Below are 21,526 nucleotides of genomic sequence, written 5' to 3' on the forward strand. Positions count from 1 at the left end.
ACGGAGCACACCGCAAAGTCGGCGTACGTGAGGTCCTGCCCCATCGCGACGACGCCGTCTCCGTCGGGCGGCCCGTTCTTGTCCATCATCGCCGCCAGAAAATCGAACTGCTCCTGCACCGCGCGCCACGCCTCGGGCGGCGCGGGCGGGAACTGCGGTGCGCCGCCCGGCACACCGGGCCCGGCAGGCTGCGGCGTCGCAGCGCGCAGGGGGAAGTGCGTCTGGCTGCGCTCGTGCAGGCGCTGGTGGGTGAGCGGGACCATGATCGGGAGGAGGGGCTTGACGAATGTCTCCTGGACGTAGTGCACGAAGAGGGACTGGACTGCCCTGGAGCCCTCGGGGAATATTTGGCGCGCCGGGTAGCTCGTCTCGAGGTATTCGGCGATGATGGCGGGGTTGGAGAGTACGATGGGCTGTGTGGGCGACCCGAAGGGGTCGACGATGGCCGGGAGGGTGTATACGGGACGGCCGTCTGGGCGGAATGAGGTGGGCGGCGCGCCGACGGAGATTAGCGTTTGCTCAATGTCGGGAAAGTCGACCCAGGCTGTGCGGTACGGTAACCGCTTGTAGTTCAGTATGAGCCTTCGAATGACCGTCAGCTCTTGTAAGGTACTAAGAAGAAACCATGGAAGAGAGAGACCTTATTCTCCATATATTCGGCGCCCAAGGCTGAGGAAACCTCATGGGCACGTCGTAGAGGATGATCATCGGCTGCGACATGGTCGTCCGAATAATCAATTGAAAGCAGGTATGTTGGTCAGTGTCCACGTTCTCTCAGTCCAGGTGCCTCAATAAGTACGTTCCAGATATATCTCCGAGTCAATCTTTAGTCACGGTCGCCAAAGGAGGTTCCCTGAGAGGCGCTGGCGTACTGACGACATGACTCCGTTGGATCACGGGCTGTACTTTGTTGGGCTGGGTGGGTACGTAGGTAAAGCGGGACAAGAGGGTTGCTTTCCTCGGGTGAGGCGTACGAGCGAGCCTTGAGCCTATGAAGACGGCGATGATCCTGGATCATGATGGATGGGCGGCGACATGTCCCACATGAATGAGAGATGAGGCCCCATTTCAGATAGGCTGAGTCAACTACGCGGGTTGCAGTAGAACGCATGCTCACCTTTTCTTCCTTGCCCAAGCTCCGATGCCGGATTTGGGAAATTCGAAATGCAAAGAACGACGCACCGACGTTGAGGCCGACTCCGAGTCGGTTGAAAAGCCTATTGTCGAACAACAGAACTCAAAATTAGACTTGCTGTATAACGTGACGATTTGCATGTAACCGACGCCGCTCGCCTCACCTGTCAGTGCGTCGCGCCGTATCGTAAGGACGCTATGCCGTGTCCAGCACTGCTCGTGATCAAGCCTGATCACGCTAAGGCAAGCTGTGAAGTGGCTGTGTTGATATGTCGGAGGCGATGGTTGAGTTTGCCACTTTCCGCTTGTTCGCTTTGATGGACTCAGTGAGTGAGGAGCGGCCGCCCAAAAGACGCGAGGTGAAGTCAGGTAGGAGGAAAAGGGTAGCTGGTCCGAGGCATCTCGCTCCCGTCAAAGTACCGGTATTGTGTGAATTCACGGTTAGGGGCTTGAAATCTTGAGATGGCAGGCAAATCACGGCAGAGGGATGTGCCTCCGATAGATGTGGTAAACCGGTTGTCTCTCCGATATCCGGGCACAACAGCGGGAAATCTTCCCCTCCAAGACTTTTTTGTCGACATTATAACCGCCGACAGAAGGGAGGCAAAGCCGCTAAGCAACTAGCAAGCAAGGTCTCGCTGTGGTATTGAAGCGACTTGGAAGCGACTGAGATTCCAGGCAATGGGTCGATCTCAGGGATGAGATAGATGACTCATGAAATGGCCCGATCTCGGATGCCTGAACTGAGTGTATCTTGAAAGAGGCCAGAATCGCTCCCAAAACAGCGGACTTTGGAGACGTGTTGGTGTTGTCTGCTTTTCGCATGTTTTCGGTATTTTTCACTTGAAACACCAAATCATGCATCTAGGGAAAGTTATGTGCCATGTCACGCAGAGATCGTTATGATGAGTGTTCACCGGTGTACACAAGCCTGCTGAACCCATTCTAAGCCCTTGGCCATATCGGCGGAAAACTCTGCGCGGCGCTAATTTTAGGGCGAGTGAAGGGCTTTCTTTCATCCCGAGGCGTGCGGCGTCAACTATCCAGCGACACAGAATTTGACGTACACGACCACGTTGGTGGGTACGCATCGGACGCGCAAGCGCCGGAGGGGTGACGATAAATCGACGCTTAACTTGAAACAGCTCAAACACGAGGCAATCTCCGAGTCAGCCTTGGAAGGTTGCATGAGCACCGGGGTAGGAGCCATACATTGGGCAAGAGAAATGCTGTAAAAATGCTGGTCAAGACACCGCTGTTTCTAGAGAAAATATGCTTCTCACCTGAGTCATTCACCTCCATTATCGGATACAGCCAGTCCACTGGTAGCGGTCTCCGTCTGCCGCGACACTGACTGTGCCAGTGACTCGCTGGTCATTAGGCGCTCTTCTTCCCATATGTTCCCCGATTTGTCCACAATGCAAAGCATAAACTTTGCCATTAAGCGCCTAACGTTATCAGGACAGGAAGACGCCGGCGCTTGCATTCCCCCGAGTTTACTTCTTAAGCCACATCAGCATCAGAGGCGTGAATGTCACCAAACATTGACAGTGCTCAAGAACGAGTCTGGGAAGTGACGCAGACTAGATGAGATGTATGGTAGTTTCTGACGTTATTTTCACGAAAATGGAGCCTTGGTTTGAGCCTGTCCGAATATTATATGCCTTAAAATGAGTACGCCTTGTAATGCGCATCAATTGCGCACTGACCTCCAAACTGACCTCCCTTTCTCAACCTACGGTCTCCCCTCCCAAATCGCATTGTCACAGCCATCGCTGTTGACAGGTAGGATCAGGTTCGAGCATTTTCTGCATGAAGTGTTGGGAAGCGTTGGGCCAGCAAATGGGCTGGGCTGAGCGGGCGCCTCGCGTGATAGGAAAAACGCGAAGAGAAAGGCCTCGTGTTGAAGGCATCTCGGGCATTACCGTCAGTCCTTGTAGCACGGAGTATGTCCTAAACTGAGACATGCCGTGTACGTCTTAGTGTGCTGAGTCCTAACATCGACACCTGGCCCTGTTTCAGGACTCGGAGTAGACGTAGGTGTCGGTGATACGATGCGGTTCCGCATGGATGGCTCGGGACTATCGACCCATCAATGCATCACGATTGTACTGGCCGAGAAGATACGCACGAAAGGGCGAGGTAAAGGGCAGTTTATAGCGACGTGGCAACCAAGGTGCTGCTGGCCAAGGACGCGGGTGATGCAGACCACCCGGTGAGAAAGCTGCTGCGAATATTCCGAGATTAAGAGAGGTTCGGTACCGCAGTAGGAAATAGAATTAGCGTGATGTCGCAACAGACAGAAAAGATTGTATGAGCATATATGAATGGGTGAGTGGGTGATGGACGTCCGCGGTGGTCGCGCGCAGGTGGTGGCCAAGCGGATTGATTGAAGGAGCGACGTGACAAACTTTGACCGCCTGCCATTTTCTGACTTTGATGCCCACCTAAACTCGTTCACTCTGCCATCGCTGTTCCCGTCGTCGCCCAAGACGATGTCTGTCCTCCCCTCATCCTCGGGCCCGCCGTCTTCCTCCGCCGTCACCATCCCAAGGGCCGGCAAATCCATCCTCAAACGCCCGCCACCCCAACAGACTGGTCTCATATCACGCATCAAGGGCTTTCTCCCCACCAACGCCAATGCCGCCAACGCGACCTCCACCACCGCGTCCGACGACACACGCGCCCTCAAGCGCGCGCATTTCATCCTTCCGCACCTCGTCACCGTGTACCCGATCTCGACCATCAACCCCCCGAGCATGCCCACCCTCAAGGACGAGAAGCTCGCGATCGAGGAGAGAGAGGCAGAGCGTCGTCGTCGCATCGTCCGCGGCAACTCATTCAGCGGCTCGGCGTCAGATGTGTCGACTATGACATTGAAGGAGACGGACGAGTGGTGGAACATGGACAAGGTTGAATCGTTCTACCGCGAGTGCTGCGAGAGCAGAGAGGAGCAGCCGGATCCAGCTGTCACCGCTGCCTTCAAGGTGCGTTGCTCTGTTCCAGGCGTCTTTGAGGGTGTCATGAGCTGATGGTTACACTTTCGGCACGAAGAGGGCTGCCAACACCGAGCCCAGGTCAGTCGACTTGTCTGGCGTGCAGCTCACGCCAACCTCGGCCGCCATTCTCTCAGATGTCTTCACCATAGAGTGGGGCCTCCGCAAGCTCACCCTGCGCGAGTGCGATCTCGACGAACATGTACGTCCCCCTCTGCTGAGCTCGGGTCCTCTCGGCTCTTGACTAACGACTAATTGCTCTGTAGACCCTGAAGCCTATGCTGCACTCCCTCCTGATACCCAATACCCTCGTCTTCCTGTCCGTCGCATCAAATAGACGTCTCAAGATCCCGGCGTTCAAACTCGTCAGCGCCTATGTCTCGCGGGTACGTGAGCGCTTTCTGTCCATCTATCCATCGCCCCTATCACGCGACTTGGCCTAAGTTTGGGATCTCTGTTCTGTGGACACTGTTTCTGATTTCGATCACAGGCCAAGTCGCTCCAGTTCCTTGACCTCTCGCAGAACGCGCTGGACAAGAAGGCGATGGAGTACATTGCGAGTGTGATACCGCAGTTGCCGGCGCAGGGAATTATCTCGCTCCGTCTGGATGATTGTCAACTGAAGCCGCCAGCACTTGATGTTCTAGGTAAGTTTCACGCTTCGTTGCAACCTTCGTGGGGACTCATCCATTGCCCCTCTCGGTTTCTTGTCTCCATCTAAACATAACACCCTATTCACAACATATATGTAACTACACGCCCACCAGCCCGCGCCGTTCGTAATTCTTCTCTGCGCAACATCTCCCTCCGGCACAACAAGATCAACCAGTCTGGCGCAGTCGCCCTCGCTATTATGATCCGGGACTACCCCGACGCCATCCCGTCCACGTCGCCCTCGCCATCCTCGCCTCCACTCTCCACATCCTCGCTCTTAGCACCCTCCTCAGGCTCCGGTACACCGCAAGCAAGCCCAGCAACGTCCTTCGCCTCTCTCCCTCTCTCGCTCAGCTCCTTCCTCTCACCGCCGCCTTCGCCAATGTCGCCATCACCATCGCTGTTACCCGGCACAGGCTCACCGAACCCAGGAACACCAACATCCCCCTCCACGCCGCTCCCTCCCCCTCTCCCACACGGGCCGGGGAAGACCGTCCCGCCGCGCCCGCCGCCCCGGCACCCGTCGATGCAGCCGCCGCAGACGACGTATACACCGTACATACCCCGGTCGCGGCGCAATGCTCCGCCCCCGGGGCCGTCGGGCGGAGGAGCGGGGCACCCGCCGCTGTCGGCGAGCGGTCAGCCGATGCCGGTTATTACGTCGAATACTGCGGGCGGGATTACGACACGGCACGATGACTCGCATGCGCATGCACAGGCACGGCAGGGACGCCAGGGTGCGAACGGCACGTCGCACGCGGCGGCTGGCTTGGGAATGGGGAGTAGAGCGGGTGTGCCGCCGGGGGCGGGGAACAGGCATGGACAGGGGCAGGGCGGGCACGGGCAGGGTCCGAGCGCGGCGTTGTTGGATAAGGTGCGGGCGCTGGATGCGTTGCCGCGTCTTGGGGCGCTGCGGACGTTGGATCTGAGGGGGAATGATTTGAAGGTGCGCGGTGTTTCTTTTTCTGTTGTTCTTCGTTTTCTTGGTCTCGGTGTTTGCTTCGTTTTGTTTTGTTTTTTCTTCTTGTTCCTCGCAACCTGCTTGATGCTGAAGAACGACTTTGGCTGGGATAGACGGGTATAAGCTACCTCGCGCAGGTGCTCAAGCGGAACCGGACGCTCAAGGTGCTCAATCTGAGCGATAATAAGCTAGATGTTGGATGTTTGGTCGCTGTTGCTGAGGCACTGGTGCGTTTGTTTCGTTTTGGTTTCCCAAATTCTGTTTTGACGTGCCAGCGCTTACGATATCTTTTCGTTCTGCGCGATTTCTTTTTGGTGCATGTGATGCCTGGTGGCCCTTGCAATGCTTATATTGACTTGTTGCGGGTTAATGTCCAATATCCCTTGTGGATGGCTGTAATCATCAGAAATACAACCTCTCGCTCGAAACGCTGGACCTGAGCCGGAATCCGTGCGCCGGACCAGCGTTGGACGGTGTGAGTCTTTCACTGTTACTTACCCTGATTAAGCTACATCTCACCACCTCAACAAACCCACCTCTCCGCCCCACAGATCCAATCGCTCCGCACCGCGTTCACGCTCAACACAGCGCTCAAGCGGCTCTTCCTCTCCTCGACAGGGCTCACCTCGGCCGCGGCGATCGCGCTCGCCGAGTTCCTGCCCGAGTCGGCGTCGCTCCTGCACCTCGACCTCACGCTCAACAACCTCGACATCGCCGCCGTCATGGCGCTCTCGTCTGGGCTCAAGGCGAACCACGTGATGCGGTGTATGGATGTGGAGGTGCCGCCGGGTGACGAGGCGTTTGCCAGGTGAGCCTGCCCTTGCTTTGCTGCATATTTGGAGCGGCGGAAATGGCGAGTGGAGTTTTAAAAACTTGGTGCTGATGGCGGGTATGAGTAGGATGTGCCGGGATATTCTCAATACGTGCGTGCGCAATACGGAGGAGGCAGAGAAGGCCGCGCAGGCGCAGGCGAGAGCCGAGGGAGGGGATGGCGTCGACGGCGGGGGGCGCTCCAAGGGTGTGTTATGGAACATGATTGAGGATAGCGAGCTGGCTAAGTCGATACGGCTAGGCAAGGGCCAGGTGGGTCGTTTCGCGGTTTTGCTCGTTTCCTGACAGGTTTCTCATTGCGGGACTCTCGGTCGTCTGGGCTTTGGTCTTCTTTTTGTGCATGTCGTGTTGAATTGCTTCATGGGGGCATGGGCACTGCAGACGGAGATGGACCTCGTTATCCGGGCGCGGGAGACGCTCGAGCGGCTGAACGAGGTGATCGATCCGAACCCGGACCGGAGCCCGCCGATGTCCGACCCGCCGTCGTCCGCGTCGTCGGGGGTGTCGACGCCCGTAACGGCCGCGGCCTCCGCCAAGTCGCTACTGGACAAGGCGCGCGGTGTGGTGCTGGAGGTGACGGAGCGTGTGCAGAGCACAGCGGACGCGCAGGCGCTCGAGACGCTGCTTGGGCTGTGCGACGAGTTGAATGCGGCTATTGCGGCGGTGGAGAGTCGGAATGCTTCTGCTGTTGCTGCCTCCGCTGCGTCGGAGAAGGGTGCGCCTGTGGGGTTGGGATTGCATATCGAGAAGAAACTCGGTTCGGCCGCTGATGGGCCTAAAGCTGCGGAGGGCCGTGCAACACCGGAAGAAGCGGAAGCGGAAGAAGAGGTAGATGAAGAGGAGCCACGGACGCCAAGGGTGGATAAGGGGAAAGGAAGGGCGGAGCCTGAGCCCGAGCAGCCGGAAAAGGTGCTCAGTCCGACGTTTGTGCTTAGCGAGTCTGACGATGATGAGGATGAGGACGGCGGGCTTGCGAGGTTCAGGGAGGAGATTGGAGGGGAGGAAGATATGGGGCTGCCGTCGCCTAATGATCGGTGCGTTTTCCTTGTTTGGTATTTGAGGTCACTAATTGCCGTGTACAGGTCAAAGAGCTGGGTGGAGGAGGAAGGCGAGGTGTTCAGGAAGGGCGTTGTGCTGCTCAGCGAGGAGACGATGGAGGGCGAGTACGCGGGTGAGGATCTGAAGCGCGAGGTACGCTCCTCCCTATTCTTCTTCTCTCCGCCTTTCTGCCTCTGATAAAAACGACGTCGCCCATAGCTCCTCGAAGCAATGGTCGAACGCCCCCCGCCACGCGGCTTCATCGACGAATACGGTATGGAAATCAACGGCCCGCCCTCGCCGCTCATCGGCGCCAACAATATCGAGAACGAGCCGTTGTCGCCGCTGCCCAACGAGCAACAGCCAAACAAGCCCGTACCGCGACCGTACATCTCGCGCTCGCGCTCGGCATCCAACTCGGTCGAGCAGCTTGCTCCACCGACATCGACGCCGGGCTCTCCCTCGCTCGGGGCACCGCCGCTGAGTCCATCATTGGTGAGGCTTCCAGCGTCGCCGGTTGTGCCGTCGCCGAGCACGCCGACAGGTGCTGCGGGGATGCAGAGGCCAGGGGCTCCTGCGCGGTCGTGGTCGACTGGGTCGGCGGGGTCGCCGTCTGGGGCGTAGAGGGTCTGGGAGATCGTCTGTGCTTGCTGTTGTGTCAAAACATACGTATGCTGTGGTTGTTAATAGGGAGGAGAGGCTGCAGATGGGAGGACTATATGGAAATGGAGGGATGGTGGTTTATAGGTACTTACTCGTCATTTTCTTCTTCTTCGTACTGTAGACTCGACTTGTCATGTCGCACTGATCGTAACGGTAACATACCCCGGGTTTCGGATTTGTGTTTCTCTCTCATGGCGTGTTTGTGAGGAGAGTATGTCAAAACAGTCAAGTTGTTGGTTATTCTCGTTGACGGACCCTTGACATAACTTTGCTAGCGCTCAGCTGCAAGTTACAATTCGGGTACACTTGACTGTGTAAAGCATTAGTCATTCGGTTCAATCTACGCATTCTTGGTAATGCCGTTTCGACCGGTAATTTCCAGTAGAGTTTTCTTGCTCGGCAGTCGAGTGCTACTTCGTTTTACCTCAGTATTTCAGACGAGATTTCTATTCTTCGCAAGCTCGAGAATATTACGCTGCCGCAACAGTAATATTCAATGATTCGGTACCGGAGCTAGCCCAAATGCAATCTCGGCATACATCACGATCTTCACAACGTCACAACAGATGCCTTCCTTGACTGTCGTTTCATACCAGCAGTCCAGCTCTCTTTCTTTTCTTCTAGACGGAAAGACTATTCCAGTGTCCAGTGTCCACGCCCCTCGCCCCCCTCTCTGACCACTCTTCTCATAGCCCAATTACTGCATGTGCTCCTATCGAAGCCAAGCTCAGCAACAACAGCTGCCAAGGCAATCCTATGCCTCCTGCTCCGTTCTCCGAATTGTCTGCGCAATCCTTGCATGCGGAAATCGACGTTTTGGTGACATCGTACTTCAAGCTGCATTGAACCCAGTTCTCGTTGCCGGCATTAGATCCATCCGCTCCGCATTGTTGAAAGACAGTGTTGAAGGGGCATCCAGTCGTACCGTTGGCAGTCGTGATGTTGCTTCCTAGCTCGGAGCAGCAAATGGTCTGGATAGTGGTGTTGCTGGCAACACATCCTGCGGCAAAGATATGTCAGCATTGAGGCAACTTGACAGAGCTAACGCAAGTTTAGCTAAACTCTCGTACCGATAAATGTGGTGCTAATGGGGGCGGCCATGATCAATGTTTGCACTCGATCGCAAGGATGTCGACGGAGATCGTATGGTATGCCTTCATCATTCTACCCTGCGTTCTCATACTTAACGGTCTCAAAATGCTGTATAGCAGCTTGGCGGACTCGTTGCTCACAGCATTGACCGTCCAGATCAGGCACTAGAGGCGGTGCTCCGTGCGATCACTGTCACCAGCCATCACCACACACGCTAATCATTGATCCAGCAGGCCCCGGAGAATTCAAAACCCTGTTCGTGTTTGCGTGGGTTTGCGTGTGCGTCGTTTTTCGTCATCGCTGTTTCGATGAGTCTCGGTATGGCGGATCACGGTGTTGCGTGCGAGAGATGAGGTTGCGGTGCCCAGCAAGAGGTGAAGCTATGTGACTTTATTTCAGTAACCCGCAGGTAGCTCTTGGAACAACGTTCTGCACGAATTCGGTGCTCAACATTGACTACGAACGACATTGTACACATGCTGACGGGAAGACACAGATGATATGATAGGGAGTAGGGGATGGTAGATGCAGGAGCAGACGAGTGGATGGAAATTTGAGGTGGGGGATTACCCTGCTTTTATACACGAAACCCCAGGGGCTTTGCGCACCCGTACAGAGGGTTCATATCTGAGATCTGAGGTCTAGGAAAAGAGCCATCGACGGATTAAATTCAGCGCTGGATTAGGACGTCTGACAAACATAACTCTAGGGGTAGTGCCATTTAACAGGAAAACAAAGGAGGGCCAAGGTGAGCTGAAGGCGGGGTCCACTGACGAAAAGCAGGCGTGCGCAGCAGTGGTATAGCATAGGAGACTGTAAAGTGAATAAGGCGCCAAGAAATCTTTCTAAGTGGCCTGTAGTTGGATTACACATCAATTCATATGTGAGGGGCTTCAGCGTAGAACAAATCGGGAGGATCAGGCTGCCCTCCAGTTCAACGCAAGAGCCAAACAGAACCATACGAATAACGGTAAGAAGGTTAACTATACGGGAAATCTACAGGTATAATAGTACTAACACGCGTTCGTCTTCAGATCTAGCTTTCCTCTGCAAACTCCCAGTCTGTGTAGCCCAACGGCGTCAAATCACCAAGCAAGTAGTACTTCGAGCGGTCAGACGGCGTCAACGCTAAATCCTTCTCCAGGCGCTTTGGTAGATCGGGCTGCCCCAAGCACCACGCATCAGTAACCCAACAGCAGAGAGACTCAGAAGAACGTACATTGGAAATAAACAGCCTTCCATACGCCACCAAGCCGCTCTTTAAATTCTCCTCCGCGTCCTTGATCCCCGATTCGCGTGTGAATCCGCCGGCGGCGATGTACGGTCTACTTCCCCATATCTTGCGGAGGAAATCATTTGAACCCGGTGCGTCCTCGATGACCTCGAGGCCCTGCGCGCGCGGCTCGATGACGTGGATGTATGCGATGTCGCGCGCGGCGAGCTGTGCGACGAGGTGGGTGAAGGTCGGGACGGGGTCGGACATGCCCATACCTACGAGCGAGTAAAGGTTCGTCAGAAGGTTGGAATGAAGGGGAGTTGCATCAATCACAGGTAGAGATGGTGCTAGGGACGCGGAGGACACGCACCTTGGATCTTGCCCCAGGGGCTGATCCGGATCGCCGTGCGCTCCTTGCCGATCGCCTGGATCACCGCATCGATGACCTCGAGCGTGAAACGCACGCGGTTCTCGACGCTCCCGCCGTACGCGTCGTCGCGGGTGTTCGACACGTCCTGCAGAAACTGGTCGATGAGGAAGCCGTTCGCGCCGTGCAGCTCGATGCCGTCGAATCCTGCTCTGTGTACCGCGTTTTCAGCAGCCGTCGCGTAGAGGTGGACGTATTCTTTGATCTCGGGGACGGTGAGCTCGCGCGGGAGGGCGCCAGTGGTGCCGTCGGGCTTGGGGAGGGGAACCGGGGAGGGGGCGACGACGTCGTATGGTTTGCCCGTGGTGAGGGAGGTGCCTTCGCCGGCGAGGGAGGTGGGGTCGGCCGTGCGCCCGAGCGCCCAGAGCTGGAGGTAGATAAAGGAACCCTTGGCGTGGACTGCGTCCGTGACCTACATGTCAACCCGTGAACATCGTACCCTTACCACGGAAACGCCAAAGCCGTCAATGAACCTACCTTCCTCCATTCGTCAACCTGCTCGTCGTTCCATATCCCGGGCGCGTGTGCGAGCCCTGCCGCGCGAGGCGCGATGTACGTCGCCTCGCTGATAAGGAGTGTGCCAGGGACGCTCCCGCGCTGGGCATAGTGCTCCGCCAGCTGGGGTCCAGGTACGTGCGACGCGTGGTTGCGGAAGCGCGTGAGCGGGGCGAGGACGACGCGGTGCTTGAGCTCGGAGGTGCCGACGCGCAGAGGCTGGAAGAGGGCGGGGGTGGGGGTGGTTTGGGCGATGGTCATGGTTATTGGATGTGTGTGGTTTGGTGGATTGTGTTACTGGAGGCGGTTGTGTGAAGGCGTGTTCTTATACTCGTCTGCTGTTCCGTTTTATTGAGGCTGTATGGTGGCATAGCGCTCCGTAAGACGACGAAGGGCCACCAGCGTGGGTGGGAGCGCCTCAGTCAGCAAGCATCGAGATTCGGTACAAGCTATAATTTGCTTGTTATCAGACCTTTGAAAGGTTATCAATAACAAATCAGTACCTATCTGTGAACGCGAAGGTTTGTCAGTGACCCTCGGCGAGGTGATGAGTGCCCGAGTCAGAAGCGTTAGCAAATATCTGTAAGACTGGCCTTTCCCGGCGTGTCCGGCAATTGTATGTTCTCGCAGACCAATGGCGTATTTAGCAAAAGAGGAACAACCCACAGAAGGCAGTTAAATCGGATGATGGGTTTACGACAAGTTCATGACGGCAGAATACGTGATTGAGAGAGCAACGGTCGTGAGTGGACGTGCGACAACTAGTCTTGAACAAGACAAGCTAGCTGCGAATGCTTATCAGCACATGTTGAATAGTGAATTGGGTCAGTTACGACGACAACCGAAAGGTAGAATCCGCGTGGGCGTATCATGGCGAGTCCAACGTCGAGGGGATGAAAAGGGAGATAGGGGCTATTGGCGGGGCTGCCCAAAAGTGGAGATGCCCCTGAAGCAAGGCACGTCATTCCCCCACGGGCGCTTACCTTGGCGAGGATCCCACACAGGCCATTTCCGCTCATTTTCCAGCCTCAAATTTCCAGAGACTTCCTCCTAATCCTCAACATGTCAGAACCCGTCTCTGCTGAAGAGCAACAAAACCCAACCGCCATGGTCACAGACGAGCCCACCAACGCTCCTGCAGCTGACCCTACCGTCGCGGAACCCGCAGCCGAGTTGGAGGTCAAGGCGACGGAAATGGCGGATGCACCCGCACCCAGGCGCTCATCCCGCCTCTCCACTCAGTCTCAGCCCAAGGGTACAGATGACGCCGCGGCGAAGGAGGCGGAGCGTAAGAAGGCGAGGGAGACGCGCCGCAGCAGGCCGATGATGCCCGCCAAGCCACCCAAGCGGGCCGCTGAAGAGGGCGGCGAGGATAACGACTCGAGCAAGAAGGTGCGTGTTGTCACTTTCATCCTATCTCCTTTCAACTTCGGCGTTATGCACCAAGGAGGGAATTACATCGCGTGCTCTTGCACCTTCACCACACCACGCTTTTTCTATGTGAACCGGGCGCTTATATTCCGTTTGATTCTGGCAGGCTAAGAACGAGCCAAGCGCGACAAAGGCTGTCGACATCGGCGACACGCTCCCGGAGATCACGCTCAAGAGCCACAAAGACGAGGATGTGGACGTGAGCGCGATCGCCATCGGCCCGCGTGGCGTTGTCATTTTCCTCGTGCCCAAAGCTGACACCCGTGCGTTTCTTGCACCCACCTTTCTTCCACGCGTCTATGGGCTCACCCAAATTTCCGGGGATAGCGGGGTGCACGCAGCAAGCGTGCGGCTTCAGAGACAACTGGGATGAATTCGGGAAGAACGGGTACGACGTTTATTGTCTCAGCGCGGACAAGTCACAGGCGCAGGATAAATGGTCGACCAAGGTCCGTTCCCTACCAACACTCGGTCTCTTTTCCTCATCACACTGACGTGTCTGTGCGCGTACGCGAAACAGAAAGAGCTGCAGTACACGCTCCTCTCCGACCCTGAGCGCAAGCTCATCACCGCGCTCGGCGCAGGCGAGGGCGGCAAGACCAAGCGCAGCCATTTCGTGTTCGCGCCAGGTGGAAAGCTGGTTGACAAGAAGATGCCTGTCAAGCCTGTCGACAGGTTAGCCTCGCTTCCCTTGTGCTTTCCCGTTCATTGCTCACTCCCGCGTTATACAGCCCTAAGCTCGCGCTCGAGTTCATCAAGAAATATAAGGCGGAGAACGCATAACGTGCACAGGAAGGTTCGTAACGTACGTAGGCACGTGGAACTCGAGTGGTTGTGGTCGATTTACCCTGCATGTATGTACTATATAAGCGCGAATGGAAGTGATTCATCTAATTCCCCGCGACGCGCTGTCTTGCGACTAAGTAGAGACACCGGAAACCCGGGTCGGCCCTCCGCATACTCGAGCGCCGGGTCCACTGACACTCGTCATCACAACGTCACGAGGGCATCGAGGTGTATGTGCACGGGCAACTCTCGCCACACTCAATGGGCAAGAACGCTGGCGGGCCACACTGTACTCTGCCATCTCGACGCTTCTCTCTCCCATGGAATCTGGGGCCTGAGTCATATGTCGCTCTCTGAGGCTATAAACAGCTGCTGGTGGTCAGTTATAACCCCTCTCCCGCTCGCTCGCACGCACGTCGCATCTTGTCCTCGTTATCGGGACGTGCACTATCTGTCTGCCTGTGTTCTGATTGACTTCATCTCGTACTCTCGAAGACACGAAACCACTTCTTCTCCAGTAGCTTGCAACACCAATACCGTTACCGACAATGCCGAAGACATTCGAAACGACGCTCGACACACCGGCGTTCAAGGGCTCGCTGAGTGTCCCGCTGGGGCTGTACATCAATGGCGAGTTCGTGGACCCCATCGAGGGCGGGGAGATCGAGTGCGTTTCCTTTCGCTTTATCAGAGTTCCACGCATATTAATGTATACTCTGCTCTCAGTGTTATCAACCCCGGTACGCACACTGTCTATCTCTTACAACCCAGTACTAAACGCTCCTCTTCGTCCTGTGCAGCCAACGGCCGCATCATCACCTCCATAGCCGCAGGCACACAGGCGGACATCGACCGCGCGGTCGACGCCGCCGAGCGCGCGTACAAGACATCTTGGGGGTTCAAAGTTCCCGGCGCGCAACGCGGCAAGATGCTCGCGAAGCTGGCGCACCTTATGAAGGAGAAGCAATCCGAATTTGCGGCGTTAGATGCGCTGGCTAACGGTGCGCCGGTCTATGATGTGAGGGCGAGCGAGCCTGGACGCTGACGCGCAGCGCGTTGGGGTTTGGGATGTGATTTTAGGGAAGGCGTACAACACTGCATTCAGCAGGGACAATAGTGGGGCGATTGCGGTTATGGAGTATTATGCGGGGTGGGCGGATAAGATTTCGGGGAAGACTATCGAGGTGCGTATGCTTTCAATGCCAATGTATCATGAGACATTCAGCTGATGGGGTATATGTCAGGTCAATGAGAATAAGATGGCGTATACAAGGCACGAGCCCATCGGCGTTGTCGTATGTCCTCTCATCTCTCCACATGCAACCTTTGCTGACGTTTTGGAACAGGGCCAAATCATCCCGTGGAACGTCCCAAGTACATCCTTTCCCCACCTTCGTCTCTCCCACTCGAGCTAATAATACCACTCCCTCCCCCTTACAGTGTTCTCCCTATCCCTGAAACTCGCCCCCGCGCTCGCAACAGGCAACACCGTGATCCTCAAACCCTCCGAACTCACCCCGCTCTCCGCCTTACTCTTCTGCACGCTCGTCGCCGCCGCGGGCTTCCCGCCCGGCGTCGTGAACATCGTGAACGGGTACGGCGCGAGCGCGGGGCACGCGATCGCGGCGCACCCGCGCGTGCGCAAGGTCGCGTTCACGGGCTCGACGCTCACGGGGCGCAAGATTATGGAGGCGGCGGCAAGGAGCAATCTGAAGCCGGTGACGCTCGAGCTGGGCGGGAAGAGTCCGACGGTTGTGTTTGGGGATGCGGATGTGGAGCAGGCGGTGAAGTGGGCGATTCATGGGATATAGTGCGTTTTTTTGTGTTATTTTGTTCTATCATGGGCTTGAGTTGGTTGAGGGCGAATGGTGGTTAATTGGGATTGCTGATGTGAACGTGGTGGCAGCTTCAACCATGGGCAGAACTGCAGCGCGGGATCACGGATCTATGTCCAGGACACGATCTACGACGAGTTTCTGCGGGGGTTCACCGAGCAGGCGCGCGCGATCCGCGTGGGGGACCCGTTCGCGACGGACACGTACCAGGGCCCGCAGGTGTCCGAGACCCAGTTCCAAGTGCGCTTCCTCCTTCTCCTCCCCATGCTTCCTATTAGAAGACGACCTCCTTCGCTGACGCTCGTTGGGATGTGGCACAGCGCATCATGTCCTACATCGCGTCAGGCAAAGAGTCGGGCGCGACCGTGCACCTGGGCGGGCAGCGTATCGGGTCCGAGGGGTACTTTATGCAGCCGACGATCTTCACGGAGTGCACGCCGGATATGAAGATTGTGCAGGAGGAGATCTTTGGACCTGTCGCGTGTCTGATGCGGTTCGGGACTGAGGAAGGTGCGTGCGCGCGTCATGATTTGCTTTGCTGTTGTTTCTGTGCCTTGTGCTGACCAGACCATGTATGATGTGTGAGCAGAGGTCCTCGAGAGAGCGAACGACACGTCGTACGGGCTCGCGGCTGCTGTGTTCACAAAGGACATTGACCGCGCGATCCGGGTCGCGCATGCGCTGGAGGCGGGCACTGCTTGGGTGTGTTGTTTTCGATTCTAGCTCGTTTGGTGATCTGTGCTCATGCCTATGATCTCCCTAATAGATCAACTGCGCGAACCAGACAGAGATCTCGATGCCGTTCGGCGGGTTCAAGCAGAGCGGTATCGGGCGCGAGCTGGGGGAGTATGCGCTCGAAAAGTGCGTGCATCGCGTGCTCACCTTCCAACACAATATTAATGCCTTTGATTCGCAGCTACACCAATGTCAAAGCCGTGCACGTCAATATTGGGATTAGGATGTGAAAGTCGGTTATCTTTGGCGCTGTGGACTCGCCATCACGGGTGCTGGATGCTTGTACTAATATTGGAAAGATCTGCACGGAGAAATGTATACTTAGCTGTATGTTCATGAAACAAGCAAAATCATTAACATGACTCATTCTCTGACCTAATTGCACCTTTCTGATAACTCCAAGTACGCAGCCATCATTCTAGCACGTTGTAGCGGCCTGCGGTTCGAATGGCGTTCCCACTTGGGATTTTGCCTTTTGGTCGTCTTTTGGTCAACGACCACCTACCTCGATGGTAACAACCTGAAGCTTGCGGGTACAATTAATCACGGTCTCTGGAACAAGCGTCAAGTTACATGACGCCTCGGCCTGGCCGCCTCAAGGAGGGTGAACACGGCGCACCCTGGATCTCTGACGGAAGGGTCACTTACGAGGCTAGTAGAGGCCGTTAGAATTGTTTTTTGGTTTTCTCTTCTGCAAGAAAAAGACGCGCAACAGACTTTGAAGAGGCTTGCAAAGGCAAGTTAGCTGATGACAACCGAGGAATCGTCTGAGATCCGCCGGCAGTCACTTTGATTGCAGAAACTTCTCCCGATCTAGACAGACACCAAAGTATTGTTTCTTCTCGACTTGCTGAGAGGATGCGTCGGCTTTACGTTCATTTCCACAAGCTCGAAAGGAGAAGCGGCCTTCCTGAGACTCGAAGTGGCACATTCTACCGGAGCAATGGGGTAGCGGTGGCAGCCAACATTTTTGCGGCGCTCGAAAACCGGCTTCGGAACGGTACACGTTCGTCGCGTCCTCTCGCGTCCAACAACGTGGGCCGACAGGCTCTTTGACTTCGTCGATATCCAGGACCGAAGGAAACAATGAGCGTCCGCCAAGCATGCCACGTTTGCCCGCGTGTCCCCACCGTGGCCACTTGAGGACCCTCCAGGTGCCCAAGACATGGTTCCCGCGCCGACGCATGCACCGCAGATCCACAAACGGCTTGTCAATTTGTGTATTCAGACTTCCCGCAGGCTCTCGTCGGGCACCCCAGCTGACAGTCCTGTTTACGTCCCGCTGTTATCTGATGCGCGATAATGGCTCGAGAGGGAACGTGTAATGGACGGTAACTCACGCTTATCAGGCTCGCTTGGACGATATGGTTCGTTCGACGCGCTTTTAAGGCCAGACGTCTCGCGTACCTAGCCTTTACGCGAGGGACATTCTATTCGCCCCCGCTGCGTCGTCGCCTCTGGCCTCCACACGCGTCAGTCCATCCCCAGCTTCAGTGCTCTTAGCCGGTTTCATCGTGACCGACATGACTTTCTCGTCTTCCGCTGTCTCTCTCGCTCACATCGTGTATGATCATATCGAACACCTCCAGCTCAACGCGCTTTTCATCAGCCTTGCTTCTCTCGTTGTATTATACCACGCCATTGCACCCTTCTTCCCCAACGACAAGCAGAAGTCATGGATCCTCACGACTATCTCCTCCGCTTCAATGACGCTCGCCAGTCTCCCTTTTGTCTGGGACTATGCGACCACGGGAGGCACCATCACCGACGTCCGGCACTTTGACGTGTGGGCGTACTACACATGCAGATTCTTCCAGGCCTATCTTATAGCGTGCGTCGTGCTGCATTTCTCATGCATTAGTGCTGATAGTTATCGTCTTTGTAGTGACTTATTAATGGGCTTCGTACACTACCGCAAGAGGGTCAACCCCCTCACCGGCTGGTTCCATCACATCGTCTACGTCTGGATCGTGGAATACGCTGTGCGGATGGAATGGGGCTACATCTTCTGCCTCGCCGCATTTATGGAGGTATACCAGTCCCCACCCAGCGTTCTACCACTTCCATCTCATCTCTGATCCCTTGATTTCGCCGCCTCCAGCTCCCGACTTTCGTCCTCGCCATCGCCTCCCTCTTCCCGCGCCTGCGCCACGACGTCCTCTTCGCGTCCACCTTCCTCTGCACTCGCATCCTGCTGCACGTCGTCCTCTGCGTCTCCACGCTGAGCAACCGTGCAGCGCTCACGGATGGCTCCGTAGGACCGAGCATCATCCTCGCCTGCGTATTCCCGCTGCACGCCTTCTGGTTCTACGGCTGCCTCAAAGGTTTTGTCGCCCGCGCCCGCGCGGCCCGCTCTCGGACCACGTCCACCGCTACTTCAACACCCGCCCAATCCACCCCCGCACCGCGGCGTCCCGCCCCCACCACCGAGCAGCACAGCCCCGCACCCAGCCCGACACTGTCGCTGCGCATCCGCCCCCACGCAGCAGCAGCGAGGCGCCGCGGGCTCCGCCAGGCGCTGCGCAGCGTCAACTGGCGCTGGACGCGCGTCGCGGACCTGCGCGACGCTGCGGGGCGCATGGGGCTCGGCGGCGTGCGCGAGAATCTTCGTGCGGCGCTGCCCGGGCGCGAGAGCGTGTATGCGTTTGTCGGGCTCGAACGCCGGAGGAGGGGGGTTGTGGATGGTGCGGCGCGGAGTGTGGGGGTGATGTGAGGTGGTGAGATGAGGTGTTCTAAACTCGCTTTGGCGTGATACCTGACAATACGTAGGACTCTTCAACGGGTTTTTGCGGTTAGTGCTTGTGATGATCTTTGTTTTTCTTATTGGTTTTGGTTATGTCTGGTTGATACCCCGTGTGTGTACTATAGTTACTTAGAGTTTCGTGATGACCCTTTACGAATATGAATGATTCTATAATGATGTATCATGCTTACTCTGTTGCTTCTACTCTGAGCCCTAGTCCTTGGACGTTATGTCTCATCGCTCTCATTACTTTCGTCGCTCTCGTCGCTTTCTTCGCTCTCGTCATCCTCTTCGCTCTCATCATCCTTTTCGCTCTCGTCGCTCGTATCAGTATCTTGCGAACCTTTCACAAGTGGCGTGACCAAACTCGCTCCAATGGACTCTGCATACATATGAAGTGCATTTGCACCTGAGGTTGAGAAACGGGGCTTCGAGATCGTCACGTGTTCAAGCTTTGCCCCGGCATTGGCCCGTCCCTCGAGGAAGTTGAGCATGAGTTCCGATGGCAATTTAACGATGTGAGATGTGAAAATGTGCACGTGGACGAGATGCTGCAGGAGCACCTCATCATGATGATCCATTTTGGGCTCCACGTCAGGGCGCGAGGGTGTGAGGACGCGAAGGATGCTTGTGAGGTGTTCTTCTTTGAGCGATCTTCCGAGACGAAGATGGTGTACCTGGGACGCGTTGCGGAAGAGCCCGTCCCAGAACGAGGAATCGGTGGGAAGCAGGCCGTCTACGTACAGGGTATGGATATCCCACAGAGATATGTTGCGAGTGAGCAGATCGAGACCTTGATTGCCAAATGGCCAGGAGATTCTGGCGCTAAATGATTTGTCTTGTTCATCAGGAGTGTAGAGATACCAAGCGGCTTTGCCTTCATATTCGCATTTATCCCACATGTCAATGTAGAGGAAATCAAAGGCGGAACTCAACCCAAAGTTGAGGCATCGCGAAGGGCGTTCGGATGAGATATTTGGGGGAACGAAGAGCTTTTCAGGAAGCAAGGGACCGGATGTTGGTAAAGAAAAGTTGTTGTTATGATCGCCAAAGTCAATATCCCCGATTCTTATTCGAACCTCGGCAGATAAGTTGATTAATGTAAGCAGCTGGAAAAGGGCAGAGTGAGTCAAGAACTTGAGCTCGAGCCACTTGAGCCGCGGCAATGTGACAGTTCCGAGTCGTGGAGTCCACGACGGAGGTACGAGTTCGTCCGGAACGATTGTGCACTTGCAGAGGACTAGTGTTTCGAGACTAGGAGGGCAGCAGCTGAGGGTAACAATACCCTGCCCGATGTCTCCCTGTGGTACGCCTCTGTGATCCTGTTGTGCGGACATGGCGTCTATGCCCCAGACCATCTGGCATGCATCTAGGTCCAGGGACTGCAGTGAGGGAGTCTTTCCCCCGAACAGCGGGCGCGGAAACCTTAGTCTGTCTGCCCATTCAAGAGGTACGTAGCAAATGCTGAGGCTATCCAAGAGCGGGGCTGGTCTCGTGTAAAAGTCGCCAGGGAGCTCACTCTCGTGAAAAGTGATGTGAAGTTGGGAGAATCGCGATATCTGCGTTAAAACATGAACGATGACCTCCGCCCAGCCATGATCTCTGTCAAAAAAGTTGATGTCGACGTCTAGTGAAGCCGACTTGGAGCGCTCCAAGAACACGCTTGTCTTGTTCGGGTCGCGTTTCCAGCACGTGGTAACACTTGACCAAAGACTGGGGAAGGAAAGGGCGACCTCGCGCCAGTGTCGGGAGACATGCGACAGAGCCAATGTCTGGTCACCAAGATCAGACCGGATTTCACTGTCGCAATCCGGTCTGCGTGATCTCATTGTTGCAGAGAAGAGCATAACGCGAGCAAGAATCTCTGGAGGAAGGCATTGTATGGTCACTGGAGTAGACCGTCTACGTACATGCTCGCTGCTAAGAGCAATAGGACCTCCGGTGGGGGGCTTTGGCATGGGTTTCCAAGCAGGGGTACGGGCTGCCTGGACTAATGAGTACATCTGAAGCTGATGAGAAGACGACAGACTCTCTCACCTTGCGAACACGGCAAGAACACGGAACAAGTCGCGATACTTGCCAAGGACACGCGGTGGTCGCGCGACGCGCGGGCAGCCCTCGGCAATTGCCGCAGGACCCCTCGCGCTCCATCCACCTCGGCTAGAATCGGCTAGTCTCTGCGAGATGACCATTACAATGCACGGTCGCCCGCGCAGGTATTTTGTCAAGGCGGGGTGGGCAAGACGAGGGTAAAGCTTCAAGTGCTGGCGGGGCTTATGAAGGTGTTTCCCCTTCCTCCGGTTCGGAGATTGTGCTAGGCAAAACAGCAGCCAGTGAAACAGCTTACTATGCTGCATGTTACGGGCGCAGCAGTATATGGGTGGCGGATGCTAACAGGCGGTCTGCATGCGTCTGAAGGACGTAGAATTGTGAGTTTTACCGCCTGCGGTGCTCTTGGGCGTGGTGAGGGCGGTAGGCTGAACATATAA

General features: G+C 56.1%; 6 protein-coding genes across 6 annotated transcripts in view; 3 read left to right on the forward strand and 3 right to left on the reverse strand.

The window, feature by feature from the left end:
- The window catches only part of CONPUDRAFT_112014 (uncharacterized protein), a gene marked incomplete at its 5' end in the record, with an annotated part of 2,282 nt that extends 1,571 nt beyond the window's left edge, over nucleotides 1-711 (reverse strand). The window contains 2 exons of the mRNA XM_007775980.1: nucleotides 174-582; nucleotides 641-711. Of these exons, the coding sequence (XP_007774170.1) occupies nucleotides 174-582; nucleotides 641-708 (477 nt within the window). The remainder of the gene's footprint in view (nucleotides 1-173; nucleotides 583-640) is intronic.
- A 2,878-nt stretch (nucleotides 712-3,589) lies between these two features.
- On the forward strand, nucleotides 3,590-8,441 carry CONPUDRAFT_112021 (uncharacterized protein). The gene is made up of 12 exons (XM_007775981.1): nucleotides 3,590-4,121; nucleotides 4,189-4,332; nucleotides 4,397-4,516; nucleotides 4,621-4,777; nucleotides 4,898-5,730; nucleotides 5,859-5,972; nucleotides 6,152-6,220; nucleotides 6,297-6,553; nucleotides 6,642-6,828; nucleotides 6,958-7,610; nucleotides 7,659-7,767; nucleotides 7,834-8,441. Exons 1-12 carry the CDS (start codon nucleotides 3,630-3,632, stop codon nucleotides 8,236-8,238), a joined length of 3,540 nt encoding a protein of 1,179 aa, XP_007774171.1. The 5' UTR covers nucleotides 3,590-3,629; the 3' UTR covers nucleotides 8,239-8,441.
- A 313-nt stretch (nucleotides 8,442-8,754) lies between these two features.
- Nucleotides 8,755-9,647, reverse strand: CONPUDRAFT_139966 (uncharacterized protein). The gene is made up of 2 exons (XM_007775982.1): nucleotides 9,348-9,647; nucleotides 8,755-9,277 (listed from the first exon to the last, which is right to left on the reverse strand). Exons 1-2 carry the CDS (start codon nucleotides 9,376-9,378, stop codon nucleotides 8,964-8,966), a joined length of 345 nt encoding a protein of 114 aa, XP_007774172.1. The 5' UTR covers nucleotides 9,379-9,647; the 3' UTR covers nucleotides 8,755-8,963.
- Nucleotides 9,648-10,205: 558 nt separating this feature from the next.
- CONPUDRAFT_131692 (FMN-linked oxidoreductase) lies at nucleotides 10,206-11,768 on the reverse strand (the record flags this gene model as incomplete). The annotated part of the gene is made up of 4 exons (XM_007775983.1): nucleotides 10,206-10,531; nucleotides 10,589-10,860; nucleotides 10,956-11,424; nucleotides 11,490-11,768. The coding sequence occupies 4 exons, from the start codon at nucleotides 11,766-11,768 to the stop codon at nucleotides 10,406-10,408; spliced, it is 1,146 nt and encodes a 381-aa protein (XP_007774173.1). The 3' UTR covers nucleotides 10,206-10,405.
- Nucleotides 11,769-12,511: 743 nt separating this feature from the next.
- On the forward strand, nucleotides 12,512-16,831 carry CONPUDRAFT_112026 (aldehyde dehydrogenase). The gene is made up of 18 exons (XM_007775984.1): nucleotides 12,512-12,899; nucleotides 13,045-13,201; nucleotides 13,266-13,387; nucleotides 13,459-13,613; nucleotides 13,670-13,792; nucleotides 13,866-14,391; nucleotides 14,451-14,464; nucleotides 14,525-14,725; nucleotides 14,805-14,908; nucleotides 14,969-15,019; nucleotides 15,071-15,098; nucleotides 15,165-15,534; nucleotides 15,631-15,799; nucleotides 15,880-16,069; nucleotides 16,149-16,261; nucleotides 16,326-16,420; nucleotides 16,476-16,595; nucleotides 16,670-16,831. Exons 6-17 carry the CDS (start codon nucleotides 14,273-14,275, stop codon nucleotides 16,522-16,524), a joined length of 1,503 nt encoding a protein of 500 aa, XP_007774174.1. The 5' UTR covers nucleotides 12,512-12,899; nucleotides 13,045-13,201; nucleotides 13,266-13,387; nucleotides 13,459-13,613; nucleotides 13,670-13,792; nucleotides 13,866-14,272; the 3' UTR covers nucleotides 16,525-16,595; nucleotides 16,670-16,831.
- Nucleotides 16,832-17,377: 546 nt separating this feature from the next.
- CONPUDRAFT_85277 (uncharacterized protein) lies at nucleotides 17,378-19,377 on the forward strand. The gene is made up of 3 exons (XM_007775985.1): nucleotides 17,378-18,125; nucleotides 18,180-18,324; nucleotides 18,396-19,377. Exons 1-3 carry the CDS (start codon nucleotides 17,818-17,820, stop codon nucleotides 19,005-19,007), a joined length of 1,065 nt encoding a protein of 354 aa, XP_007774175.1. The 5' UTR covers nucleotides 17,378-17,817; the 3' UTR covers nucleotides 19,008-19,377.
- The last annotated feature ends 2,149 nt before the right edge of the window (nucleotides 19,378-21,526 follow it).

This window comes from Coniophora puteana, assembly GCF_000271625.1.
Source record: "Coniophora puteana RWD-64-598 SS2 unplaced genomic scaffold CONPUscaffold_16, whole genome shotgun sequence".
Taxonomy (NCBI): domain Eukaryota; kingdom Fungi; phylum Basidiomycota; class Agaricomycetes; order Boletales; family Coniophoraceae; genus Coniophora; species Coniophora puteana.